The sequence below is a fragment of the Sander lucioperca genome, chromosome 8 (genome assembly GCF_008315115.2).
Source record: "Sander lucioperca isolate FBNREF2018 chromosome 8, SLUC_FBN_1.2, whole genome shotgun sequence".
NCBI classification, from domain to species: domain Eukaryota; kingdom Metazoa; phylum Chordata; class Actinopteri; order Perciformes; family Percidae; genus Sander; species Sander lucioperca.
This window is the reverse complement of record NC_050180.1, coordinates 32,980,043-33,004,153: the sequence shown is the minus strand read 5'-3', so window position 1 is coordinate 33,004,153 and position 24,111 is coordinate 32,980,043. Positions and strand designations below refer to the sequence as shown.

General features: G+C 43.0%; 1 protein-coding gene across 1 annotated transcript in view; it reads right to left on the bottom strand.

Moving 5' to 3' along the window:
• Positions 1-24,111, bottom strand: part of plcl1 (phospholipase C like 1) — a 102,645-nt gene that overhangs the window by 9,573 nt on the left and 68,961 nt on the right. The window contains exons 5-9 of the mRNA XM_031297403.2: positions 23,294-23,685; positions 16,104-17,232; positions 14,743-14,919; positions 6,164-6,526; positions 463-666 (exon numbers count right to left, since the gene is read on the bottom strand). Coding sequence (XP_031153263.1) covers positions 463-666; positions 6,164-6,526; positions 14,743-14,919; positions 16,104-17,232; positions 23,294-23,685 — 2,265 coding nt within the window. The remainder of the gene's footprint in view (positions 1-462; positions 667-6,163; positions 6,527-14,742; positions 14,920-16,103; positions 17,233-23,293; positions 23,686-24,111) is intronic.

Below are 24,111 nucleotides of genomic sequence, written 5' to 3'. Positions count from 1 at the left end.
TGCAAGGGCTCGAAACAGTATGACTGGAAATGTGAATGCACTTTGGGACGACACATCACACTACCTTGATGATGCCAAAACCTGTTACTTACAATTGTGGGTTGAGGAATTTGTTTCTTTACGATTTTATTCTTTCTTCACGGCCATGAAGGCACTTAAGGGGCTGACTGCCTGATTTGAACGTCTTCCAGGCTCTTGCCTCGACGGGTCAAATAATCAATTTCCTTGTTTTTGTCAAAACAGCATCACAATTAAGCCACAATAAGCCCTATTCTCTCCAATCAGTAATGAGCACAAGCAGAAACGCATTAAGACTGCATTTAGTTGGTGCCAGTTTTAAACTATCGACATCATTTCATCTTACCAAAAACTTCAGAAACATGGGTGAAGTCCACGATGCAAACTAAAGGGTGAGAAAGCAGAGGCTGCAGTGGGTTTACCCTCCACCTTCGTCTCACTCACCGTGTCGTAGGCAGAGAGCAGTTTGCGCGTCGGCTCTGAGAGGTTGACCAGAGGCTCCAGGCATGGGTATCCCTCCTTCAGCACCATGCTGGCCCCCATGGTGCCCTCGGGGCTCTGCAGCCTCGTTGCCAGGCTCTGGATGCACTGCTTCAGTTTGGCCACCGTGGGGAGCCCACACTGCTCTTTGAAGCTGGCGGTGGTGCTCTGGAAACGGTCAGACGGCAACAGAGAGAGGTGAGAAGGAAGAGGAGGACAGGGGAAATGGTATTAGATCCGATGTACAGTTCCTGCTGTAAAACCAAGCTGGGAAAGGTCTCTCTCTCACACACACACACACACACACACACACACACACACACACACACACACACACACACACACACACACACTATCCCCTGTCATCTGCTGTCTGTCTCCCTTGTGAAGTAAATCAATATGGCAGTCATTGCTGCTTAATCCAGTGAAATCAGTCCTAGCTTAAGCACATTTGGCAAAAAAAAGAAAACAAATGGCATAAATGTGGAACCCGAAAAATCATTCAACTGCTGTAGGTGTGTCAGGATGCAAAACTGGGTTTGTAAGCGGATCTGACAGAGACGAGAAAAAAATTAGAGTCAATCTGCTGAAATGTAATTTGGGGTCATGATAAAGGTAAAATATGTATTCCTGCACATACAAGCACAAGAACGCAATTTGCCACCTGGCAGAGCCCCAACTGGACTAGAGATTATCACGTCCCACCCGTGTGTGTGTGTGTGTGTGTGTGTGTGTGTGTGTGTGTGTGTGTGTGTGTGTGTGTGTGTGTGTGTGTGTGACATAAAGCAATAGAGGCATAATGAATAATAACTGACTGTGGCAGATGAGCCCACAGCTGGACTCATGGCAGAGAGACAGGGACACAGAGGAGGAGGGAGGGGAAGGGACAATGAGATTGAATCAGGCAGATTGAAAGCAGTTTGTAAATGAGCAAATGTGTTTGTGTGTAGGACTGAGTGTGTGTATTTGTGTGTGTGAAATGATAGGGATTTATCTCCTCATAGAGGTGATGCTGTACCGTTGATACTGAGAGGGCATATCAACCACTGTGGGAAATGGTGAAACGATTAAGCGAGAAATGTTTAATGGCAATATCGGAATTACATGGGTGTCATGGAATACCTTAATCTTTTTAGATGACCGAATGCCTCAAAACCAGAGATTCCCTTTCAGTTATTTAAGCCATACATTTTCACTAGATGGCAAAAACTATGTGGACACTCAAACATTACATCCATTGTGAATTTTGAATATGTTATTACAAAATCATACTTCGACATTTAGGCAGTGGTGGAAAAAGTATTCAGATCCTTAAGTTTTAGCAGTAAAATGTACTGAAAGTACCAAAAGTAAGAGTACTCAGTGCAGTAAAATGTCCCCTTGTTGTGTTTTCCTCTTTTTCTGATGTTTCTGGATTCATATTCCTGCTGCATTCATGTGCATGTTGCATTTTCCTGCTGTAGATGTTTAAGGTTGTGCTCATTTTAACTCCTTCATATACTGTTGGGTAGTTTAATCTACAGCAATGCATCATATTTTATAAGATGATCATGTTTGTAGCGTCGCTGTCCAGTGAGAACCACGTATCTCTAAAGAGTTTTGAAACTTTTCATGATGTCATGAAAAAACAGCCCTGGATCTTCGCGCTCTTATACAGTCAACATGGTGCATACAGTAATAAAAATACATACGAATTACAGAGCATTACTTTTCATAGCTATATGTACGAATGGTTCATGAGAACAGCCTGCAATTTTCATACAATCTGCTGCTATAACAGTCTCCACTCTTGGCTGCAGGGATGTGCTCCCATTCAGCTGCAAGAACATTACTGAGTTGGGTTACTGGTTTTGGGCGATCAGGTCTGGTTCACAGTCGACGTTCCAGTTCATCTTAAAGGTGTTGGATGGGATTGAGGTCAGCCTAGTCTCGCATTGCCAGACCTTCTTCCACAGCACTGGGGAGGAAGGTCTGGCTAGTCCACGCAGCATTTTGGGATGGGAGAAAAATGTGCTTTAGTTTATTGGCATTTCTTTGAACCAGCTGTCTGGATTTACCCTGCAGAGATCTGAGGAGCAGTTAACCATAGTCCCCAGAAATCCACCGGAGGTTAGAACTGCAACACAAAGAAAGTGGAAGGTAATGGACATCCGGCGGAATTTCCGGCACCAACGGAGCAGTCCCGCTTAAGGGGACCGTTGTGTTGAAACAGGAAAACAGGGGTGTCCACCTACATTTGGCTTTACAGTGCACATTTATATCATAATATACATCTCTAAAAACAGATAGAAAGACACATCGCCCACACTTAGCTCATTTGTATTCAGTGCTAAGCTGGTGGGTGCTGTGCGACCAGGTTCTATTATTGCTGGTATTAATAGAAGCTTTTTTAATCATCCTCCTTACTGACTTTTCTCTTGTCTCTGGCTCTCCTCCTCCTCTCTGTCTCCCTCCTGTCTCTCTTCTTCACCCGACAGAGAAGTCTCAGGTGGAGTCTGATTCCCTGATATTCGGATTAACCCACTTAACCAGAGCTCTTCATCAACAAAACTTAAAACCATAAAAGCGGAGTGACACCTGATCTGCTGTGACTCAGATGTTGGCATTTTCTTTTGACTTGCCTGGCTGGGGTTCAATCAAACACAAAGTGCCAGAGAAACTATTTTGTCCATCTTTGTTCAGCAAAACAAAAACATGTATAGTGCCTAGATTTTAAGATTTCTGCCTATAACCCCAACACAATGAAGAGGAATGATGACAATGAAACATGAATACCTCCCTTAACATTTCTTTCCAGGAACAAAGTCCAAGTTACTCAGGATAATCCAAAATCCTCATTTAACGGTTTCTTTTATTTCTTCCAAAAACAAATTCCCAAATGAAAACCATTATGAAGTCGGTGGATTATCCCGTGTGGCCAGTACAGCCATGTGGACACAGCCAGTTCACAGACTGTACGGACATTATCTGTGCAACGGACAAACAGATTTGTGTTTTTGTGGCAGCTCAGACTCTGAATGGTGTAACCAGAAACTCTGATCTGTCTATTTCCGTCCAGTCTCTCTCCTTTCACGTCTCGTGTCTGCATGTTTATGAAACAGATTCATAAGTTGGAATTTTCTGCTCTGATTGAAACATTTGGAACTTGGCTTTGTGTCAGTTCGTGCTGCCTCCGGACGAATTTGCATCTTATTACGTCTTTCCATTGACACTTGGTGAAAGCTGAAGTTTGCTCAATGTCCTTCTGGATCCATATTTTTCATATGTTTACAATCTATCTATAAGTTTGTCTGTAATTTTATGTTGGCCTACTCTGTACACACAACATCTATTTCCTGTCTGTCCGCCCTGGGAGAGGGATCCTTCCTCTGTTGCCTTTCCAGAAAGTGTCTTTTAATTTTTCCCCGTTAAATGTTGGTTTTTGTTGTTTTTTTTGTTTTTTCTTTTTCCAAATCGAGATTCGAAGGACAGAGGGTGTACAGATTGTAAAACCCCCTTGTGGAAAATTTGTGATTTGTGATATTGCGCAAAATAAATAAAATAGACTTGACTTTGTATGCAGTTGCAGCACCTGTAAAAGTTGCCTTGCTTCATGTCTGAACACAAGAGCATCGCATAAAAATTTCCCTCGAGAGGAATAAAGTATCTATCTATCTATCTATCTATCTATCTATCATCTGCAGGAACTTGTCCGAGGGTAACGTTAGTGGCAAGGACCACAGTGAAACACATATAAAAACACTATTAATTCAAACAGCGTTTTGCAAGACGCATCGTTGCCGAATTGCACGAAACTTCTTTCCAAAACCAAAAAATGTATAAATATAGTCTCAATTGGTTTTGTACTTGATTTATGAGCAAATTAATTTATAAAATGGTCATATTTTGAGTTAAGTTTGACCAACAGTGTCAAAGAAAGGCAAAGGAAGAAGCTCCTGAAATAGGACACAGCCGGGGGGCTTAAGGTCTTACACTGAGGAGGAAATAAAATTATACAGGGCTGTGTTAATGGTAATGTTTTATGAATATGTCAGTGTGTATAAACAGTCTCAACCGCTTTTGTCCATAGTCCTCATAAATCCACCGGAGTTTAAGATCCCTGTGTGTGTGTAACAAGCATAGTGTGCACACGCTGTGCATAAGCCTAGGCGCTTTTTACTAATTCACCTTTAAAATAACAATGAAATGCTGCTTTATTGACTTTAGACCAGGTTTTTGTTGGTCAATGGCGCGATCACTTCCCGCTGCCTCAAGATAGCAATACGCCCAGAATGCACCTGAACACACCTCCCTGTAAGACCAGCACGCCCAGAATGCACCTGAACACACCTCCCTGTAAGACCAGCACGCCCATGGGCGCAAAGATGGTCGGAGAACTAACAAAAAGGACAAAACTAATTTACGGAAAAATGTCTTGTCCCCATTTAGGAAAAGACACATCAAAGGTGTTATAACAACAAGTTTACAAATCTGTATTATGAAGTTGTGTCTGTATGTGTGTATTTGTGTGTGTGTGTGTGTGTGTGTGTGTGTGTGTGTGTGTGTGTGTGTGTGTGTACACATTTGTGTACATCTGTCAGGACAGCACAATTGTGTGATATATTGTAGGTCTCAGCTGTTTGTGTGTGTGTGTTTGTGTGTGTGTGTGTGTGTGTGTGTATGTGTGTGTGTGTGTGTGTGTGTGCGTGTGCACGTCTGCATGTACATGTGTGTCCGTGTGTGTGCGCGTGTTCATCTGCTGAAAAGTACAGTAGTGTGATCCATTGCCCTATGGACCGTGTGTGTGTGTGTGTGTGTGTGTGTGTGTGTGTGTGTGTGTGTGTGTGTGGGCGTGTGTGTGTGTGTGTGTGTGTGTGTGTGTGTGTGTGTGTGTGTGTGTGTGTGTGCGCATGTTTATATGTGTGTGTGTGTGTGTGTGTGTGTGTGTGTGTGTGTGTGCATGTTTATGTGCTGAAAAGCACAATAGTGTGATCTTTTGCAGGTCTCAGCTACTGTGTGTGTGCATGTGTATGCGTGTGTGTGTGTGTGTGTGTGTGTGTGTGTGTGTGTGTGTGTGTGTGTGTGTATGTGTGTGTGTGTGTGTGTGTGTGTGTGTATGCATGTGCGCGAACACACGTGTACATGTACATGTTTGTTGTCCATGTGTGTGTGTGTGTTTGGGTGCATTTCCATGTGGAAAGCACAATAATGTGATCCATTACATGAGGTAGTTCTCAGCTGCTGTTTGTTTGTATGTGTGTGTCTCCACATGTGCATTCATGTGTGTGTGTGTGTGTGTGTGTGTGTGTGTGTGTGTGTGTTCATCTGCTGTAAAGCGCAATAGTGCCCCAAAAAATTGACCCGGGAATACCACAAATGCTATACAATTAAATAAAACACCCAAGTAGTGATCATTAATTTTACTTGCAAAGAACGTCATTGGGAACCACCCATGTTATTTTTGGTTAATTTGGTTGAAAGAAACCCATATTTCTGATAAAGAAACTTTGAAAACGGGTTAAATTTGACCGGAAGACAACACAAAGGTTAAACTAGCAGAGACACTTGTGTCGGGCTTTGTGCTGCGCTGCGCTGCGCTGCGCTGCGCTGCGCCGGGTGTAAGATAGGGCGCCTGGACTAACACAACAATGACTTTAATCAACTTCTTGATATATTTCCCTCTCACCTGAGCCTCCTCCCGCAGGTCCGTAGCCTCTTTGAGGGGCGCACTAGCCGGTTTGAAGGACTCATCCACCACCTTGATGCCGGTGTGTCTCAGCGTGACGTACTCCCGCCCTCGCCTCCCCACCCTCCTCACCGACAGGCCTCGGCGCTGGGCCTTCCCGCCGCCTCGCCGGTTGGTGACCGCCACGTGGACAAACAGGCTGGTGTGGGGTAAGGGGTCTCCCGTCATGCCCAGCAGGGGCACATTGCGGTAGCCGGGCTGAAGGCACTCGAAGGCCACGCTGTACTGGCCGATGAAATCGTCTCCGATGTAGTCGTCGTCTAACACCACGAAGCGCAGCAAGGCCAGCTCCGGCATGTTTACCTGGAGACAGGAAGTGAACAATGGAGTCGGAGCCATTCATGCTGAAGTGCACCAGAACAGAAATAGAACGAACATTTCACAATGTTCTCGCCCACGCCGACAATGCTCATCTCTGAAGATTGGGGCTTTATATCATTTCAATTTCAGTGAATCTGTTTCTGACCCTGGGTACTGATTATTGTTCTTATTAAAACCTGGTTCTGAATTGTGTCATAAGAAAAGAAAAACACTTATTTTGAGAAAATGAATGCTGCCATAGTATACTGTGTTCCTTTTCCGGTGATCAGTTAGTCACAATATTCAGCTGATAAATCCGAACAGCATTTCCTGTTAGTAAGAAGCTGGTCAGGCGAAGCAATAATGTTAATTATGCGGTACAATAAGCAGCATCCTGATGCTGCTGCAGAGGGGAAAATAATGCTAGTTCAGATATTACAGATTACACCTTCAGAGGACTTTAATGGCTAATAAGGCTATTAACACCCATACATGTAATCACAGACTGTCAACACACACAAAAACATGCGCGCACACGCACACGCACACGCACACACACACACACACACACACACACACACACACACGTAGAGTAAGTGGGAGAACAAATGATGCCGAGCATGTGTCTCTGCATTTTAATTCTGTGTTGAGAAACAGAGAGTAAACACATTACACAATAAAACATTATCAGCTAATGGCTGTTTTTTTCTTCACAAAGCCTGGTACACACACACACACGCGTGCACGCACGCACGCACACAGGATGGCTACCAGTGTCGTGTCTATAGGAGAAAGCAGTACGAATCTATTATTTGCCACAGAGAATGAGAATAAACTTGCCCCAAGCATGTCTGTCTGTCTGTCTGTCTGTCTGTCTGTCTGTATGTATCCCCAACAATAAAACCATATGAAGTCTTCAGGTTCAGAAGGAAAATAAACTCAAGCTGCACAGTTGAGACATTGATTCCTTCACGAATACTGAGATTACAGTTGTGTGTCTAAAAAGTGTGTGTGTGTGTGTGTATGTGTGTGCGTGCGTGCATGTTGTAATAAATGTTCTGGATTACAGCAGTACAGACATTCCTTTGTTCCAAAGCTCACTTGTTGAGCCCCCCCAAACAAAAACCGCAGTGCTGTTTTTCATTCGGCTCAAGATTTATATTCATGGACGGCCGTAGCTGGGAACCAACTCATGGTCCACTGTCTTTGGATGGATGGATGGTTCGACTGTTTAGAAAAGCTGAAAGCATTATATTAGCTCATGCATAAAAAATGGCTGCATGTCGCAGCTATATTTTCAGGAAAAGTCTTTGGAATGTGATAGAACATGTTGACCCGAAATGCAACTGTCAAAGGAAGTAGCCCCTGAATTGGGACACAGCCATGGGAGGCTTAGGGTCTTACACTGAGGAGGAAATAAATTCATGCGGAGACATGCAGGGCCGTGTTCGTGGTTTTACAAATATGTGAGTTGAGTATAAAGGAGAAGCTGGTGCTGATGGATGAAGGAGCAGAGAACATGTCACACTGACTGAACGAGGACTGGCTGCCCCTTAGGCCTGGACTGCACTATTATAAAGTATATACTTCTGTGTGTGTGCGTGTGTGTGTGTGTGTGTGTGTGTGTGTGTGTGTGTGTGTGTGTGTGTGTGTCTCTACTCACATAAGCTGTGAGGGAGGGCTGAAGTTTCATGCATGGGCAAGCCAGACAGACAGCCTCAGCAGAATGTGTGTGTGTGTGTGTGTGTGTGTGTGTGTGTGTGTGTGTGTGTGTGTGTGTGTGTGCGCGCGCGCGTGCGTGTGATGTGCGTGTGTATGTGTGAGTGTGTGAGTGTGTGTGTCAAATGATGACTTCAATCCAATTTTCAATTTTTCAGGAACAAGCCCACGGCTGAGCAGAAAAGCTCTGTGACAGTTAATTCAATCAGTTTCAAACCAACTGCTGCTCTGACAAGACAAAGTGAGGCACAGGACACTGAGTCTCTACTCTCCTTACGTCTGGAGTTGTTATGTTACAAGTCCAATTTTAGTTTGTTAGACAACACTGCCCTCACAGCTCCACGCACTCACAAAAACAAATTATGGCCCTAGATCATTTCCCATTTAATTTTTCAAATGCATTTCATTGGAAGAAAATACCTTTACAAATTTAACCAAATAGTTTTTCTAATAGAGTTTTATGCAAAATACAAATACAAGAATATCTTTTTCAGGTGGATCCTTATTAACATAGTACAGGTTTAAAGGAAAAAATGTGAATGAGTGAACTTGGCTTTAGTACCATTTTCCAAAAACCTTAACTGGCCATAAAAAAACATCTTCTTTATAAATAGATTTCAAATGAATGAACAAAATCATGTTCTTTAAAAGAAAAAAATCGCTTGTAGTAGGGTTGCACCATATTGACAAAATATGATATTATCGATTATGAATATTGCGATATCGATATTAATTTTGATATTTTTAAACATATGTAAAATTACAAAAGTTACGGGAAAACACATCAAAATAGATTCATTTATTTATATACAGTTATTTCAACTGACGGTCATATTGGACTGGTCCAACATGAATAAATAAATAAGGACCATGTCTACAGAACAGGACATGTTTTACTGGTTGGACAGTATAAAATATATAAATAAAGAGAACAGGACATGTTTTACTGGTTGGACAGTATAAAATATATAAATAAAGAGAACAGGACAGGTTTTACTGGTTGGACAGTATAAAATATATACATAAAGAGAACAGGACATGTTTTACTGATTGGACAGTATAAAATATATACATAAAGAGAACAGGACATGTTTTACTGGTTGGACAGTATAAAATATATAAATAAAGAGAACAGGACATGTTTTACTGGTTGGACAGTATAAAATATATACATAAAGAGAACAGGACATGTTTTACTGGTTGGACAGTATAAAATATATACATAAAGAGAACAGGACAGGTTTTACTGGTTGGACAGTATAAAATATATAAATAAAGAGAACAGGACAGGTTTTACTGGTTGGACAGTATAAAATATATAAATAAAGAGAACAGGACACAACTTGTCTTTCACTTCTCTGATTCGTTCCGTTTAGTTGTCTCTATCTATTTCTTCACTCACACTGTCACTGTTGAAATATGCACAGACGTGGTACGCTCCATAGGGTTTGTCACGTAGTGGACCCGTGCGCTGACGTGCACTAACATGTGCAAGTGGCACGGTAACCATGGTAACTGGCCAATGAAATGATGATCATTACAGCGTTTCAAGTGGGCTCTAAATCAAACACAACTAAGCCACACAGCCAACGGACGGGACGCAGCGCTCCACAAAATAAACTAAATATTGCATACTTATTGCAACACTTTCGATATATTGCGATTACGATATTGAGTCGATATATCGTGCACCCCTAGATATAATATTGCGCAACGTGATACTGCGATAACAATATTGAGTCGATATATCTTGCACCCCTAGCTTGTAGACAGACAGCAGCTGAAACCATGACAGTTCAAAATGTTAATGTATTGTAATTTAAGTGCACCGTCTGGCATATAAAAGAGTACTCTGCCAATTTGGCGTTGCACTCCTGTAACATTTCCACACTTACTTTGTTAGTGTGGCTTATTTTACTTAGTTTTCTTTTTATATGTGGCCAGATTTGATTTGTTTTGTTCAGTTCACACAGCTTCCTTTTAAAGCCACAAAAGGCTTTATTCAACTTTTTTCACATACACTAGATACAAGAACTCTACAAGATCTGTCAACAGACTCTGATGTGTAAAATCGATGGAGTTGCCCTTTAATGAACTGCATGTCAAGCAAACCTGTTTGGGAGACATAAGTGATTAGAAGTACATAATCCATTATGATCCAATTTCTAGTTCCCTGATGCATTTTATAACATCTTTAAACACACAGTCCCACCCGTATTGCACACAATGTGTTTTAAGAGTGCAGACAGCTCAGACAGTGGTTTTCAACAGGGGGAGGGAAGATAAACTGCCCTGTGTGTGGTAAGGAAGTGTGTGCTGATGTGGCTGCCCAGTGTCTGAGCCTGGCCGCTGTGTCAAAGCCTGGAGGACAAGTGATTAAGACATATGAGAGCATGCTTCAACAGGCTGATGCACACACTAACAGTATAACCTTGACTGTGCCTCGACACGGCCCTCCAGTTTCAACACTCGGCTTTTACTTACAATCCACCAGTCCAATGAGACGGGCAGAGCCAAACACTTAGGGCTCCTGCACACTGCCTGCGTGGCGTGAGCGTGTCATCTGCGTGGCGTGTCCGTTTTTATTTCGGCTCCCATGTTAACAGGTTAGAGCTTGCACACTGCCTGTGTGACACGCACGTCTCAGGCACGCCGAAAACGTGTGCGTGCTAGAAATAGGACCGACGCCTATTTTTCACGCAAGCGTGTTGGAAGCGTTTCCAGGCAAAATAGAATACGAAAAGATGTTTATATGTCATTTTGACACGAATACATTTAATAAATGACATTTTGATGTTTGAAAGTCTCTAGGTTTTGACATAAATGCAGATATATATATATATATATATATGTGTGTGTGGCCGGGGGCAGCAGCTAGACATGGGCCGGTTACCGGTTTCAAGGTATACCGCGGTTTTGAACGAGTTACGGTTTCAAAACGACTAAACTTTTCCGACATACTGTTTCTGCGGTATGAGCTGAGTCATCACGGACAGAAAGTGCAGTTTAGAAATTCCGTCTCCCTGCCAGCGTGCAGTGATATTTTTGCTGAAGGTTATCGTACCGTCAGACTCTCATACCGGCAGCAGCTAAACGGTTTTTTTTAGATACCTAAAAAAAAAGGACTACCCTTAAAGTGCTCATATTATGCTCATTTTCAGGTTCATAGTTGTATTTAGAGGTTGTACCACAATAGGTTTACATTGTTTCATTTTCAAAAATTTGTGTCGTACTGCACATTGCTGCAGCTCCTCTTTTCACCCTGTGTTCAGGTCTCTGTTTTAGCTACAGAGTGAGACCTCTCACTGCTGTAAAATCTTTGTTGGCAGTCGCACATGCTGTTTGTTTCTACAATTTCAGTAGTACAAGGCAGGATTAGCCGGGAGACTTCTTCTAAAACGAGGGCACACTTCCAACTTTGCGTGGAATACCTGCAGAACAGGGACATGTAAGTAGTTCTTCTGTAAATCTTTTGTAGCATGCTACGGTTAGCCACCTCGTTTCGGCTAGTGACGTAAAAAGCCCTGCGATTTTGAACAGCTCACCCAGAGACTGAAGGCAGGACACATTCAGAAACCGTATCTCACTCTAAACAGCATGGATGGATTTTTTTCAAAGTTTGTATGCGTGTGGAAGCACCAGAGACACAAAATAACACCCAAATCCCAGAAAAAGTGATTTTTTTCATAATATTGGCACTTTAACAAACAAAACAAAAAATGTGTACGCTATATTTAGAATATTTTCACCGCTTCACCTTGCTGTCAGACAGGTCTTTACGATGGGGAACGACCGTCCACAGCAGTACGTTGCTTAGCTTCCCGTGTCGGTACTCCTGTCTGCTTCTCCAAACTGGGGGCGTGCCGACCGCCATCTACTGTAGCTAAACACACTGACTATGGAGAAGTAGCTCATACAACCACACTTCAAAAGATCTGAACTATCTCTTTAAATCTCACATGGCAGAACCTGCAATGCTCGCTTATGCTCACACACTGAACATTAGCGCAGAACTCCTGGTCAGTTTTGTCCTGTGACAATTCCTACAAAATGTTTTCAAACAAAACAACAGCGCCCTCAATAATGATGACAGAAAGACAGCACAATTTAAGTAGCATTACAGAAAGTAAGAATTAAAAAAATATAGAGCTGCAGATGGCTGGAAGATGCTGTTCCAGCCATTATCCAGGTCTGTCCTACAGCGAAGTTCAATTTGATATCACAGCAGTCTCCATTTATTTAACCGCAGCATGCAAAATACTCCACCAGAAATATTACAACAAGCTCGCTACAGTTTAGAACAGATCTTCTGACAGCAGCCATGTGGGAAATTGGACCAGGGAACTGCTCAAACTATAAGACAGCTGACCAACATTTCTGACATGCCAGAAATCCAACCGATGGCAATTAATCAGGCGCCGTGACCTCAAACCGAAACTCTGTCATGTGTGTGGATTGTCCTGAGCAACAGATAAATTCTTTCAAGAGATGTTGAGTTGTGAGAGGGACGAGTAGGTAAAAAGTTGCAAAGAGTGTGCGTGAGTGAGAAGAAACAAAGACAGATATATATTCTCTCTCTCTCTCTCTCTCTCTCTCTCTCTCTCTCTAATAAAACTCAAGTATGCAAGAGGGTAACTTCATCACCATAACACTGGTGCAGGGAAAGGTATAAGGGTGACATAAATGTCTGTCTCCTGCCAAAGATCGAATGCATATAGTCAAATATGGTTTTGGATTACAGGTTGCACACAACTTGTTTGCAGGTACATGTTGACAACACACACACACACACACACACACACACACACACACACACTATGTGTCCACAGAGAACATGCCATATCAGTTGTGACGGCTTGTCATGATGGCTCAGCCACACTAGTACAGGACTCAAATCAGCAACACAGCACTCATCAAATCATGTCTCCTATAATACATTCACTGTAGACATAAGTGTATTCATGGGAGCACCTGATTTGAAATCCTGATGGGCTTGACCCCCCCTTCAATTAAGCAGTCTGAGCTCTGTTTTCATGCAGGTGCAAAGCCGACAGAAGAGCAGACACAGACCTCTCCAAAAATCACATAAGCCACTTTTATGTTGTTGACATTTCTCCTCTTCCGCTTTCCTATAGATCTTTAATCTAGTACACTTTTAAATGTACATTAAAACACAATTTTGTGCAATAAAAGCAAAGTGTGCACTGGGTTAGATTAATGGATTATTCCTAACTATACAGTGTAATCATCACTGATCTGGGACCTCAGAAAGCATCCATTTCTTTTTCTATAAGAAATTCACTAAATAAACAATTTTCTCTAGAAAATGAAAATCACATTTTTGCTCCTGTAAACAGGATTATTACGAGGAGCCGTCATGCAGTTATGTAAAAAGCTTAAACAGACTATTCTCCGTCTTTGCTGCATGGACATGATTGTGTGCACAGCCCAAATATATCTAACGGAACGCAACCTTTTAAACGCTTACTAACTGCAAAGATATCATTCTCGAAACATAAGCGCATAAAGCTTGTTCTGCCCTTTTAAGTTGATTTGTAATGCTGTATTTTCATATTTCAGGTTATGCAGTAGTGTATAATAACATTTAGGGGTGCTGTATGTTGCCCGCCTGCAGTCTCCTCCTGGCCCATTAGGAAAACGCTTGCTTCTTTTAAAGAGGATGAGAGGAATTAATGTGACTTGCAATTACTGAAGCCTAACCTAAATCCACCTACCAATAATACATTCCTCCTAATAATGATGTATTAAGGCTGCGTCATGCCCTACTCATGCTTGTACCGTGGGGTGCCATACTTCAGTTTTTTTTTCCTTGCAGTAGTCTATATCTACGACGTTCCACTTCCGGGATTGCTCCGCTGATACCGGAAATTCCGCCGGATGATACTCTTTTCGGCCGGATGTTCGTCACCTTCCTCTTTCTTTGTGTTGGCATTCTAACCTCCGGTGGATTTCTGAGGACTATGGTTAACTGCTCCTCAGATCTCTGCAGGGTAAATCCAGACAGCTAGCTAGACTATCTGTCCAATCTCAGTTTTCTGTTGCACGACTAAAAACAACCTTTGAACGTACACGTTCCACCAAAACGTGTTCCTTCCCGAGGCTATTTTGCAGCTGCACTGTGGCTCCGTACGGGGCATAGCGTCGCCCAAGACGATTGAGATTGGTTTAAAGAAATGCCGATAAACCAGAGCATGTCTTTCTCCCATCCCAGAACGCTGTGTGGACTAGCCAGACCCTCCTCCGCAGAGTTGTGGAGGAAGATCTGGCGATGTGAGACTAACCTTGCAGAGATCTGAGGAGCAGTTAACCTTAGTCCTCATAAATCGACCGGAGTTTAAAATGCCAACACAAAGAAAGCGGAAGGTAACGGACATCCGGCCGAAAAGACGGACATCCGGCGGAATTGCCAGCGGCACCGGAGCAATCCTGGAACTGAAACATCGTTGATATAGACTAGCGCAGCTGTTAACAGGCCTTACCTGAAACTCAAAGGTCTCATCAAACAACGGGTCGTCCTGGTTCTGAGCAGCAGTGCGGGTCCGCTGTTCAGCACAGTCTGCTGGAACGCCATGCAGCTCCAGGACCACGTACGGGTCGATGACCTCTCCCTTAGAGCCCGATCCCAGAGGCTTGGGCAGGTTATGGGCACTGATCACCTGCACAGTCCAACACAAAGCAGTCGATGTCACATTCATGACGTAGTTGATATTTGAGTGAAGAAAATAAGAATATTGCAGGAAAACTCACACTCAAAATCAAATGTTTCAGCGAGGTACACAACACACGAGAATCGAGCCGATTTTGAGCCCGATTCCCCCCTCCCGACAATGGTGAGCAAAGCCCCGCAGATTATCTTGACGAAATACTCTAGGCGAAGGTCCGAAACATTAGTTTGCTTTAATAAATGGTTATGCTGTAGCAAGAGCAGTGTGCCGGGATTTTCCTTTTTTTTTTCCCCAAGTCTGAGATATTTTCTAACGCACCTGCACAGAAGAATTGTTGGATGTGCAAAAAGATTATCTTGCCAGATTTTCCGGTGGCGTGAGGTATGTTAAGATCATGCCCCGATCTGCTCGGAAGTCAATCCTGGCCGCACTGATTTCAAATCTAAAATATTAAACACGTTTAATATTCCATTGTCGCCATGTTTGTATCCTTGTATACTTTAAAGTCACATTTAATCGCGCGGGTTTTCCAGTTTTGAGATATGGGATTCGGACTCAGGCCCGTAGCCAGCCTATTGGAGGAGGGGGATTTCAGTCCAAATCCACGCATGCACGCCTCAATCATTTTGCTATGAGTGCATGAAGTTAGTTACGTGGATTGTTGATACATTAGATGTTAGATTGTTACATGTTGTGTGCCAGTTAACACACTCACAGAAGTGGCGCTTTTACCAAGATTAGGGCTTCGGTTTGGTTTAGATCATTTTTATTTGAGTGGGATTCGAATTATTGGCCATCATTATTTCAAAAGACACTTGTTTATTACAACAACAAATACCGAGTTCACAAAAAAAACCCGAAAACTTTCAAACCACCCAAACCCCTGCCCTGTCTACGGGCCTGGTTTGTTTGTGGAATCGGTTAGTGTGTGGTGTGCTGTTCTGGCCGAATCGTTGCTCTCCACAAACTGTAGGAACAAAACTGTTAAATGTATCATTATTATCATTATTATTATTATTATTATTATTATTATTATTATTATTATTATTATTATTATTCTTTATGTTGTTATGTGTGGGGTCTCTCACATTTTCAGCATCTGTTCAGTCTTAGTGTGGGCCAGGCATTCATGAATGCTACAAAACACAACAGAAACATGAATACAACATCTGCACCTTGATCCGTAGAGTTTGTGCTGGCACTCCTGGCACGCAGCCCTGCGTATGAGCGCTGAAATACGACACCTCGTCCCTCATCACAGCCGGTCGGAGAACGTAACCGCACCCCCCGTTCTGTGAGAAGCGGCCTCTGTGAAGGTCCAACATGGCGCCGGGGGTCTGCTGGTTCAAACCCACCAGCTGGACCCCTCCTTTCCAGTATCCCTGTGGGTTGGGGTTACTGGAGTCCAGACGCACCGAACTGGGCCGTACCCTGGTCAGGGTGCGCTTGGTGAACATCACCAGGTCCTCTGGGCTCTCAGTGGTCAGCCGGCCGGCCTCTCCCTCGCCCAGTGAGCACAGCGTCCAATAGGGCGGCTCAGGAGGCATCGGCGTGCTGGGAGAGGAGGGGCTGCTGGGGGGCGAGTGTTGCTGAGCCTGCCTGTGGCTGGCTCTCTGCGCGTAGAAGCTGCGGCTGCCCGTGCGAGCGATCGCCACCAAGTCCGACAGCTCCTTGTGGAGGCGCAGCTTCCTGGGTTGTGAGGGTGGAGGCACCACCAAGACCACGCCCAGTTCTTCCTCGCCAGGGATGGTCATTCGCCGCCCCGCCAGAGGCCCGCCTCCCCCTATCTCCTCATCCTCCTCCGATATCTCCCCATCGGAGCCGTCCTGCTCCGGAGAGAGCTTCTTCCCCACTATCAGGATGCGTCCTTTCAGCTGCTCAGGGGAGGGTAAGGTTGTTGCACGCCCGCCAAGGCTGAAAGGGAGGGCCTCTGGGGTGTAAAGACGGGCGCCAAACACTTTCTTCAGGTGCTGTGCCATGGTGCGCTGCTGGCCCGGAGAGCAACGCTGACACAGGTACAGCAGGAGCGGGTACTGAGAGGTCAGGAAGGCGTACTTATTGACCACCTCCAGAGCAGAGCGGATAGTGACAGGCGCATGGTGGTGGTGATGGTGGTGGTGGTGGTGGTGGTGTTGGCGGGGGATGTCCGGCCCGTAGTCGACCCCGAGGAGAGGCTCCCCCTCCGGGCCGTCAGTCACTCCCAGCTCCACGCACCGACAGCCCGACTGCAGAGCCTTGATCAAGCCTCCGAGGTCCGCTCGGCCGTGGACCTGATCCTCCAGCAGGTAGGAGCGGTACGAGGTGCTGAGGAAGCAAAAGCATTACATCATTAGGGCTGAGTATTGTTCAAACATTTTCGGTATCGGTACCGATACCAATACTGTGACTTCGCTACCGGTTCTTAAACGATATTGTTTTCCGATACCAAACAAAAAGAAATTACAACCTTACACATTACGGCACAAATCTTTTATATTTCAGCTTGTACTTCGTGAGCCCCGTCTCTGTGTAACGTAGGGTTTTCCCCGCCTGCCTCTTCGATGTGTAACGTTAGACAGCCAATCACAGACATTATTAGATGTTGGTAGAAGCATGCTGCATGCTGATTGGCTCACTGTTGCTGATGACATTTACTCCTTAGGTATTGAAATTGGATATTGCATGAGGAGGCATTTTTCGATACTCGATACTATTGAGGCAATTACTACATTAGACATCATTACTCCAAACTAGGGCTGCTCAAATTAGGAAAAAAAATCATAATCCCGATTATTTAACACGATTACTCGTTGACTTTTGAAAAGATGTTGCAATTACTAAAGTTAAAAAAAAACAGTGAAACAGTTAAATCAAGAGTAAAAACCCCTTGAACTGTGAAATTCCCCTTCATACTTTTCTCCTTCAGAACACGCGACAAAACGTGATGTGCAAAATAATCGTTTTTTGTAAGGAGCCTAAATCGTAATTAATTGCACAGCCCTACTCCAAATAATGTCCTGCTTCTAAATGAGGTTTTATAGCATTAATAATATTTAGGGACAGCTGAAAATATCTTGTGAAATGTTAGAGAAGAGGACGAAATATAGTCTAGAAATCTAGACGCACCCTAGCAGCAGCAAATGTAATTTGCAGCCAGGGTCAGTCTAGCAACTCTCCGTTGGCTTGCGACCTGGAAAAACCAAATTCTGGTCAGGCCAATCACATCGTGTATAGCGTCGTTGGGCGGGCTTAACATAAGGATGGCAATTCCCTGCTACTTGAAAACAAAGAAGATGGCTGCTGCTGCAGGCGAACAGTGGTCTTTCGAATCTGTTTTGGCCGCGACTCTGGAAGACTTGGAGTTAATCACTGAAATCATTCTTAAAAAAAGAAGATGTGTTCAGAGTTTTGCCGACCGGATACGGCAAAAGTTTAATCTATCTACTAGCTTCGCTACCTTCTTCTTGCTCTGCCTGGTTGTAGCGCTATCCTATTGTGTGCAGAGGGAATTTGAAAGACAACCGTTTATCCCGCCCCTCGTATTGAGTATGAAGGTAAATATGGTGCAAAAAGGGAGAGCTTGTAGAATACAATGTGAGAACTTGCAGAACAAAAAATCTGAACTTGTATGTTAAAATTTGCACTTGTAAAATTTAATTTGCACTTGTAAAAATAAAATTTGCACTTGTAAAAAATATTCACACACGTGATCTGAATTTGAAGTCATACAAAGAAAAAAAACATGAGAGCTTGTAAAAAAAATCTGAACTTGTAAGTTGAAATTTGCACTTGTAGAAAATGTTCACACACCTGTATTCTGAATGTGAAGTTACAGAAAAAATATTCACAAATGTGTAGATTGATATTTACATGAACACAATGACAGCTGCAAACTTATAATGCAACATTTACTCGTATACTTTTTTTTTTTACTCTGGTTCATTTTCCATCACAACCACAACTCAGTGATTACAACCTCTGGAATCTGTCACTGCAACTTCACATATGTGCTCTCTCGCATCACAAAGTGGCCAATCTGCGCACCTCGACTTTCACAACACTCTTGACGATACATTTGGTGCAAAACTAATTTGTACCTGTGGACTTAGGCTGTGGAGCTCTGAGCTAACAGAACGGGAAAAGTCTTCTTATATACAGTCTATGGGAAAATCAGGGTTTCTATCACCAGATGAGGGACAACTCTGTGCGGCTTATTTATGTAGCATGGAAACTTGGTGGAATAGCATGCTAGCGTTAGCTAACTAACAGCCAGTCCGCTTCTAAATAAATACCTTTTAATTATCTAAACACTTTTTAACAGTCAAACTAAAACACTGGCGGTGAGCTCCACGGCCTGCAGCCGCAGACGGACCGTCATCAGTGGGGATCGACCAGCGTAGCAACACTGCTTTTGCCAGAAAGCTTCGCTGCCGACCTCGACCTGCAGTCGGAGCTCCAGCGGGACACGGAGATCCCCACATCCGGTAGCAGCGGCCCATCCCCCGGCCATGACCAGAGCTTGCTTTGCTGATGTTGTGCATCCCTGCTAAGAATTGCACCCGCTTGGGCAGAAACAATAATTTCTGCAGAATTCATTGCTGCCGAAAATTGCATCTAGGTAGCAAGGAAATGCTACTACAGAGTCTGATAAAACATTGATGTCTCTAAACCTTCTAAAATCCTAATCATTATTGATGAACATGACAAAGAGATTTACTATTGCCTAGTTTTTAAACAGTACTTTACCTTATAAAATCATTATTTTCCCTAGTGGATGCAATTCTCGGCAGGGATGCGAAACTTGGCACCTGTTACCCACTGATGACGGTCCGTCTGCGGCTGCAGGCCGTGGAGCTCACCGCCAGTGTTTTAGTTTGACTGTTAAAAAGTGTTTAGATAATTAAAAGGTATTTATTTAGAAGCGGGCTGGCTGCTAGTTAGCTAACGCTAGCATGCTATTCCACCAAGTTTCCATGCTACATAAATAAGCCGCACAGAGTTGTCCCTCATCTGGCGATAGAAACCCTGATTTTCCCATAGACTGTATATAAGAAGACTTTTCCCGTTCTGTTAGCTCAGAGCTCCACAGCCTAAGTCCACAGGTACAAATTAGTTTTGCACCAAATGTATCGTCAAGAGTGTTGTGAAAGTCGAGGTGCGCAGATTCGCCACTTTGTGATGCGAGAGAGCACATATGTGAAGTTGCAGTGACAGATTCCAGAGGTTGTAATCACTGAGTTGTGGTTGTGATGGTAAATGAACCAGAGTAAAAAAAAAAGTATACGAGTAAATGTTGCATTATAAGTTTGCAGCTGTCATTGTGTTCATGTAAATATCAATCTACACATTTGTGAATATTTTTTCTGTAACTTCACATTCAGAATACAGGTGTGTGAACATTTTCTACAAGTGCAAATTTCAACTTACAAGTTCAGATTTTTTTTAAAAGCTCTCATGTTTTTTTTCTTTGTATGACTTCAAATTCAGATCACGTGTGTGAATATTTTTTACAAGTGCAAATTTTATTTTTACAAGTGCAAATAAAATGTTTACAAGTGCAAATTTCAACATACAAGTTCAGATTTTTTGTTCTGCAAGTTCTCACATTGTATTCTACAAGCTCTCCCTTTTTGCACCATATTTACCTTCATAATTGAGCCCTGTCAATGGTGAGTTCCCAGACCCAACATCTTGATGTGGGTCTGGCTTGTCAAGCTAGACGAAATATGTACTGGCACAAAAAAAAAAAACTGATAAATAATCACTGACTAATACCTGCCTAAAAATAACATTTAAATGCATTTTTTTTAACATCTCTTTATTGAAACTATAGACAACATAAAATCACAATTAGGGCTTCAACTTATAATTACTTTTCATTGTCGATTAACCTGTTGATTATTTTCTCGATTAGTTGTTGGTCTATAAAATGTCAGAAAATGGTGAAAAATGTCGATCGGTGTTTCCCACAACTCAAAAGATATTCAGTTAACTGTCACAGAGGAGAGAAGAAACTAGAAAATATTCACATTCAAGAAGCTGGAATCAGAGAATTCATACTTTTTCTTTATAAAAAAAGGACTCAAACCGAATTATCTTTGCAGCTCTAATCAGAATATAATACAAAATATAAGACCGCCCTCCCTTTTCCCAACCTTTAAAGGCAATTTTAACACACACTTAATCTTATGTTGCTTGACACATATTGCATAGCAGTGTGGTAGTTTACAGCCTCAAAAAAGACATAAAATGACCTCGTATATAGAATGTAATTCTGGCACAATATGTCCCATTTAATGATGTGCATATTTTTCTCAAATGTTTGTTTTGGTGGCATGCAGAGTGCAGTGAGTAAGCAGAACCATCTGGCAGATGAGTAGACCAGAAAGGAACCGTTGAGTGAATTCATTCAGAAATATTCAGCTGATAAAGATATTTCCTAACAGTGGAATCATGTGGCTAAAGACTGGACTCATGTGCTCCAATTATTAAACAGATTAACTGTAAATAATAAGGACCTGTGCCATATGCCATTTTATATTCATTTGTACATTTATCTGTATATATATATATTCTCCCCACCTGTAAATACAAGAAGTGTCTGTACTGTACATATTACCGTTATTACTCTCTTCTTATTGAAAAATAAACTTTTTACTTTTTCCTACTACTTTTTCAACATGGAGATCCTTATTTGAATTAATTACAATAATTTTTAAAGATGTGTTTGCTGAGTATTTTGTTTTTGTTTGGTTTTCATGCTTGTATTGAAATGTACATGTTGTTATTCATCTTTATTTTTTATTTTTAATATGTACAAAATAAACTTTTATTTCCTATTTTATTCCTTGTGTATTTTTTATTCTATTTATATTGATGTGTTTGTTATTTGTTGTACTGCGTTGAGCTGCTGTGCCAAGTGAATTTCCCCATTGTGGGATCCTTATGGCGCTTTTCCATTACATGGTACCTGCTCGACTCGCCTCGACTCTACTCGCCTTTTTTGGTTTTCTATTACGAAAAAAAGTACCTGGTACCTGCTAACAGGTACTTTTTTTAGTACCTCCTCAGTCGAGGTTCCAAGCGAGTTGAGGCGAGAAAAGATGACGTGAAAGCGACAGACGGGGGTGTCCTGAACAAACCCGCTATTTTTAAACAGTTTAGCCAGCTGTTTGTTTTTTTTTGCTGCCTCCAGCTTCATTTGAAACTAAATGTGTCTTCTGGCAACAACACACACCTTCCACGTTCTGTGTGTGTGTGTCGCGTTAGGTCACAGTAGTTTACTGCGGCGCCGCTTACAGTTCTGCGGAGGCTCCGGCAGAGCTTTCGCCGTAGCCTAACTACACACACACATGGCCGGCTCCACGCACACACCAGCGCACAAGTATAAACATCAGGCCACTTTTACACAGGCTACACAGGCTACACAGGCTACACAGGCTACGGCGAAAGCTCTGCGTGGAGCCTCCACAGAACTGTAAAACAAACTCAAGTGGCCTGATGTTATACTTGTGCGCTGGTGTGTGCGTCGAGCCGGCATATAAGACGACCAGCCACGCTGAGGCGGTACTAAAATCTGCAATGGAAAACGGACGCACAGTGTGTCGAATCGAGTCGAGGCGAGTAGAGTCGAGGCGAGTCGAGCAGGTATCATGTAATGGAAAAACGCCAATAGTCTCGCTTTGCCAGACCTTCCTCCATAGCTCTGCGGAGGAAGGTCTGGCTAGTCCACATAGCATTCTGGGATAGTAATAATAGGGATAGGGATAGGGATAATAGGGAATCGTCTTGGGCGGTGCTAAGCGCCGGACGGAGCCACGGTGCCTCTGCAAAATAGCCTCAGGAAGGAACTTGTTTTGGTGGAACGTGTACGTTCAAAAGTAGTTTTAGTCGTGCAACAGAAAACTCAGATTGGACAGATAGTCTAGCTAGCTGTCTGGATTTACCCTGCAGAGATCTGAGGAGCAGTTAACCATAGTCCTCAGAAATCCACCAGAGGTTAGAACGCCAACACAAAGAAAGAGGAAGGTAAAGGACATCCGACCGAAAAGAAGGACATCCGGCGGAATAGACTATGGGATCCATTAAGTCTATCTTATCTTATTTTATTTTATTTTATTTTTTTTATCTTATCTGAACTTTGTACATCCCTGAAATATTTTTTGCACATCCTACACTAATACATGCAGCCTCTTTTTTCTTTCTAAATGTTATTCAGTTATATCTATGTGTTATTTGTTTCTATATTTATTGTTCTTTTTCATGTTTAAATATGTTTATACAGTATGTACGCACCAAACCATAGTCATTTTCTAGTATGTGCTACTTACCTGGCAATAAATCTTTTCTGATTCTATCTGATTCTTGTTAATCACCGCACACGCACCTGATGTAGTAGTGGGACAGAGGCATGTTCATGTCCTGACAGACCCCCAGGTGCTCCGGGTCGAGCAGCTGGCACTCCGGAGACTGCAGGTAGCGGGCGAATCCGTCCAGACCCAGCAGCCCCCTCTCCCTGCCCTGGGCCGAGGGCTCGTAGCGCCTCAGGATCTCCCAGCAGCCCTCGGTGGTCGCCAGAGACAAACCCTGCTCCGTCTCCAGGAAGAGGCGCAGGTCGTGAGGGTCCAGACACTCGCGGTCCTTGGACAGTTGCACCAACAGGAAGTAGACGTCGGGCCGGGTGCAGAGCTCGCAGAAGGCCTCATGGAACTCCTCGCGGGTCACGTGGGAGGTCAGCTTCTCCTTGCTGCGCTGGATCTCCTTAAAACGCAGACGCACCTGTGGTAAGAGAAAAGGAAGGTTTATTGTGCGCAGCGGTGGAAGACGTATTCAGATCCTTTACTTAAGTAAAAGTGCAAATACCACACTGTAAAAATACTGTGTTATTAAAAATTGTTAGAAACTCCAACTATCCAAACAGTTCTGTCAATCAAGATCAGATCAGATTAAAGTAGAGAAAAACCAGCGGTGGAAGACGTATTCAGACCCTTTACTTAAGTAAAAGTACTAATACCACACTGTAAAAATACTCCGTTACAAGTAAAAGTCCTGCATTGAACATGTAACTTAAGGAAAAGCATTTAAGTATCATCAGGAAAGTGTACTTAAAATATTACAAGTAAAAGTACTCAATGCAGCAAAAACCCCTCACGTTTTAGAAACTGAAAACGATCCCAACAGTTCTGTCAATCAACTAAGTGTTTA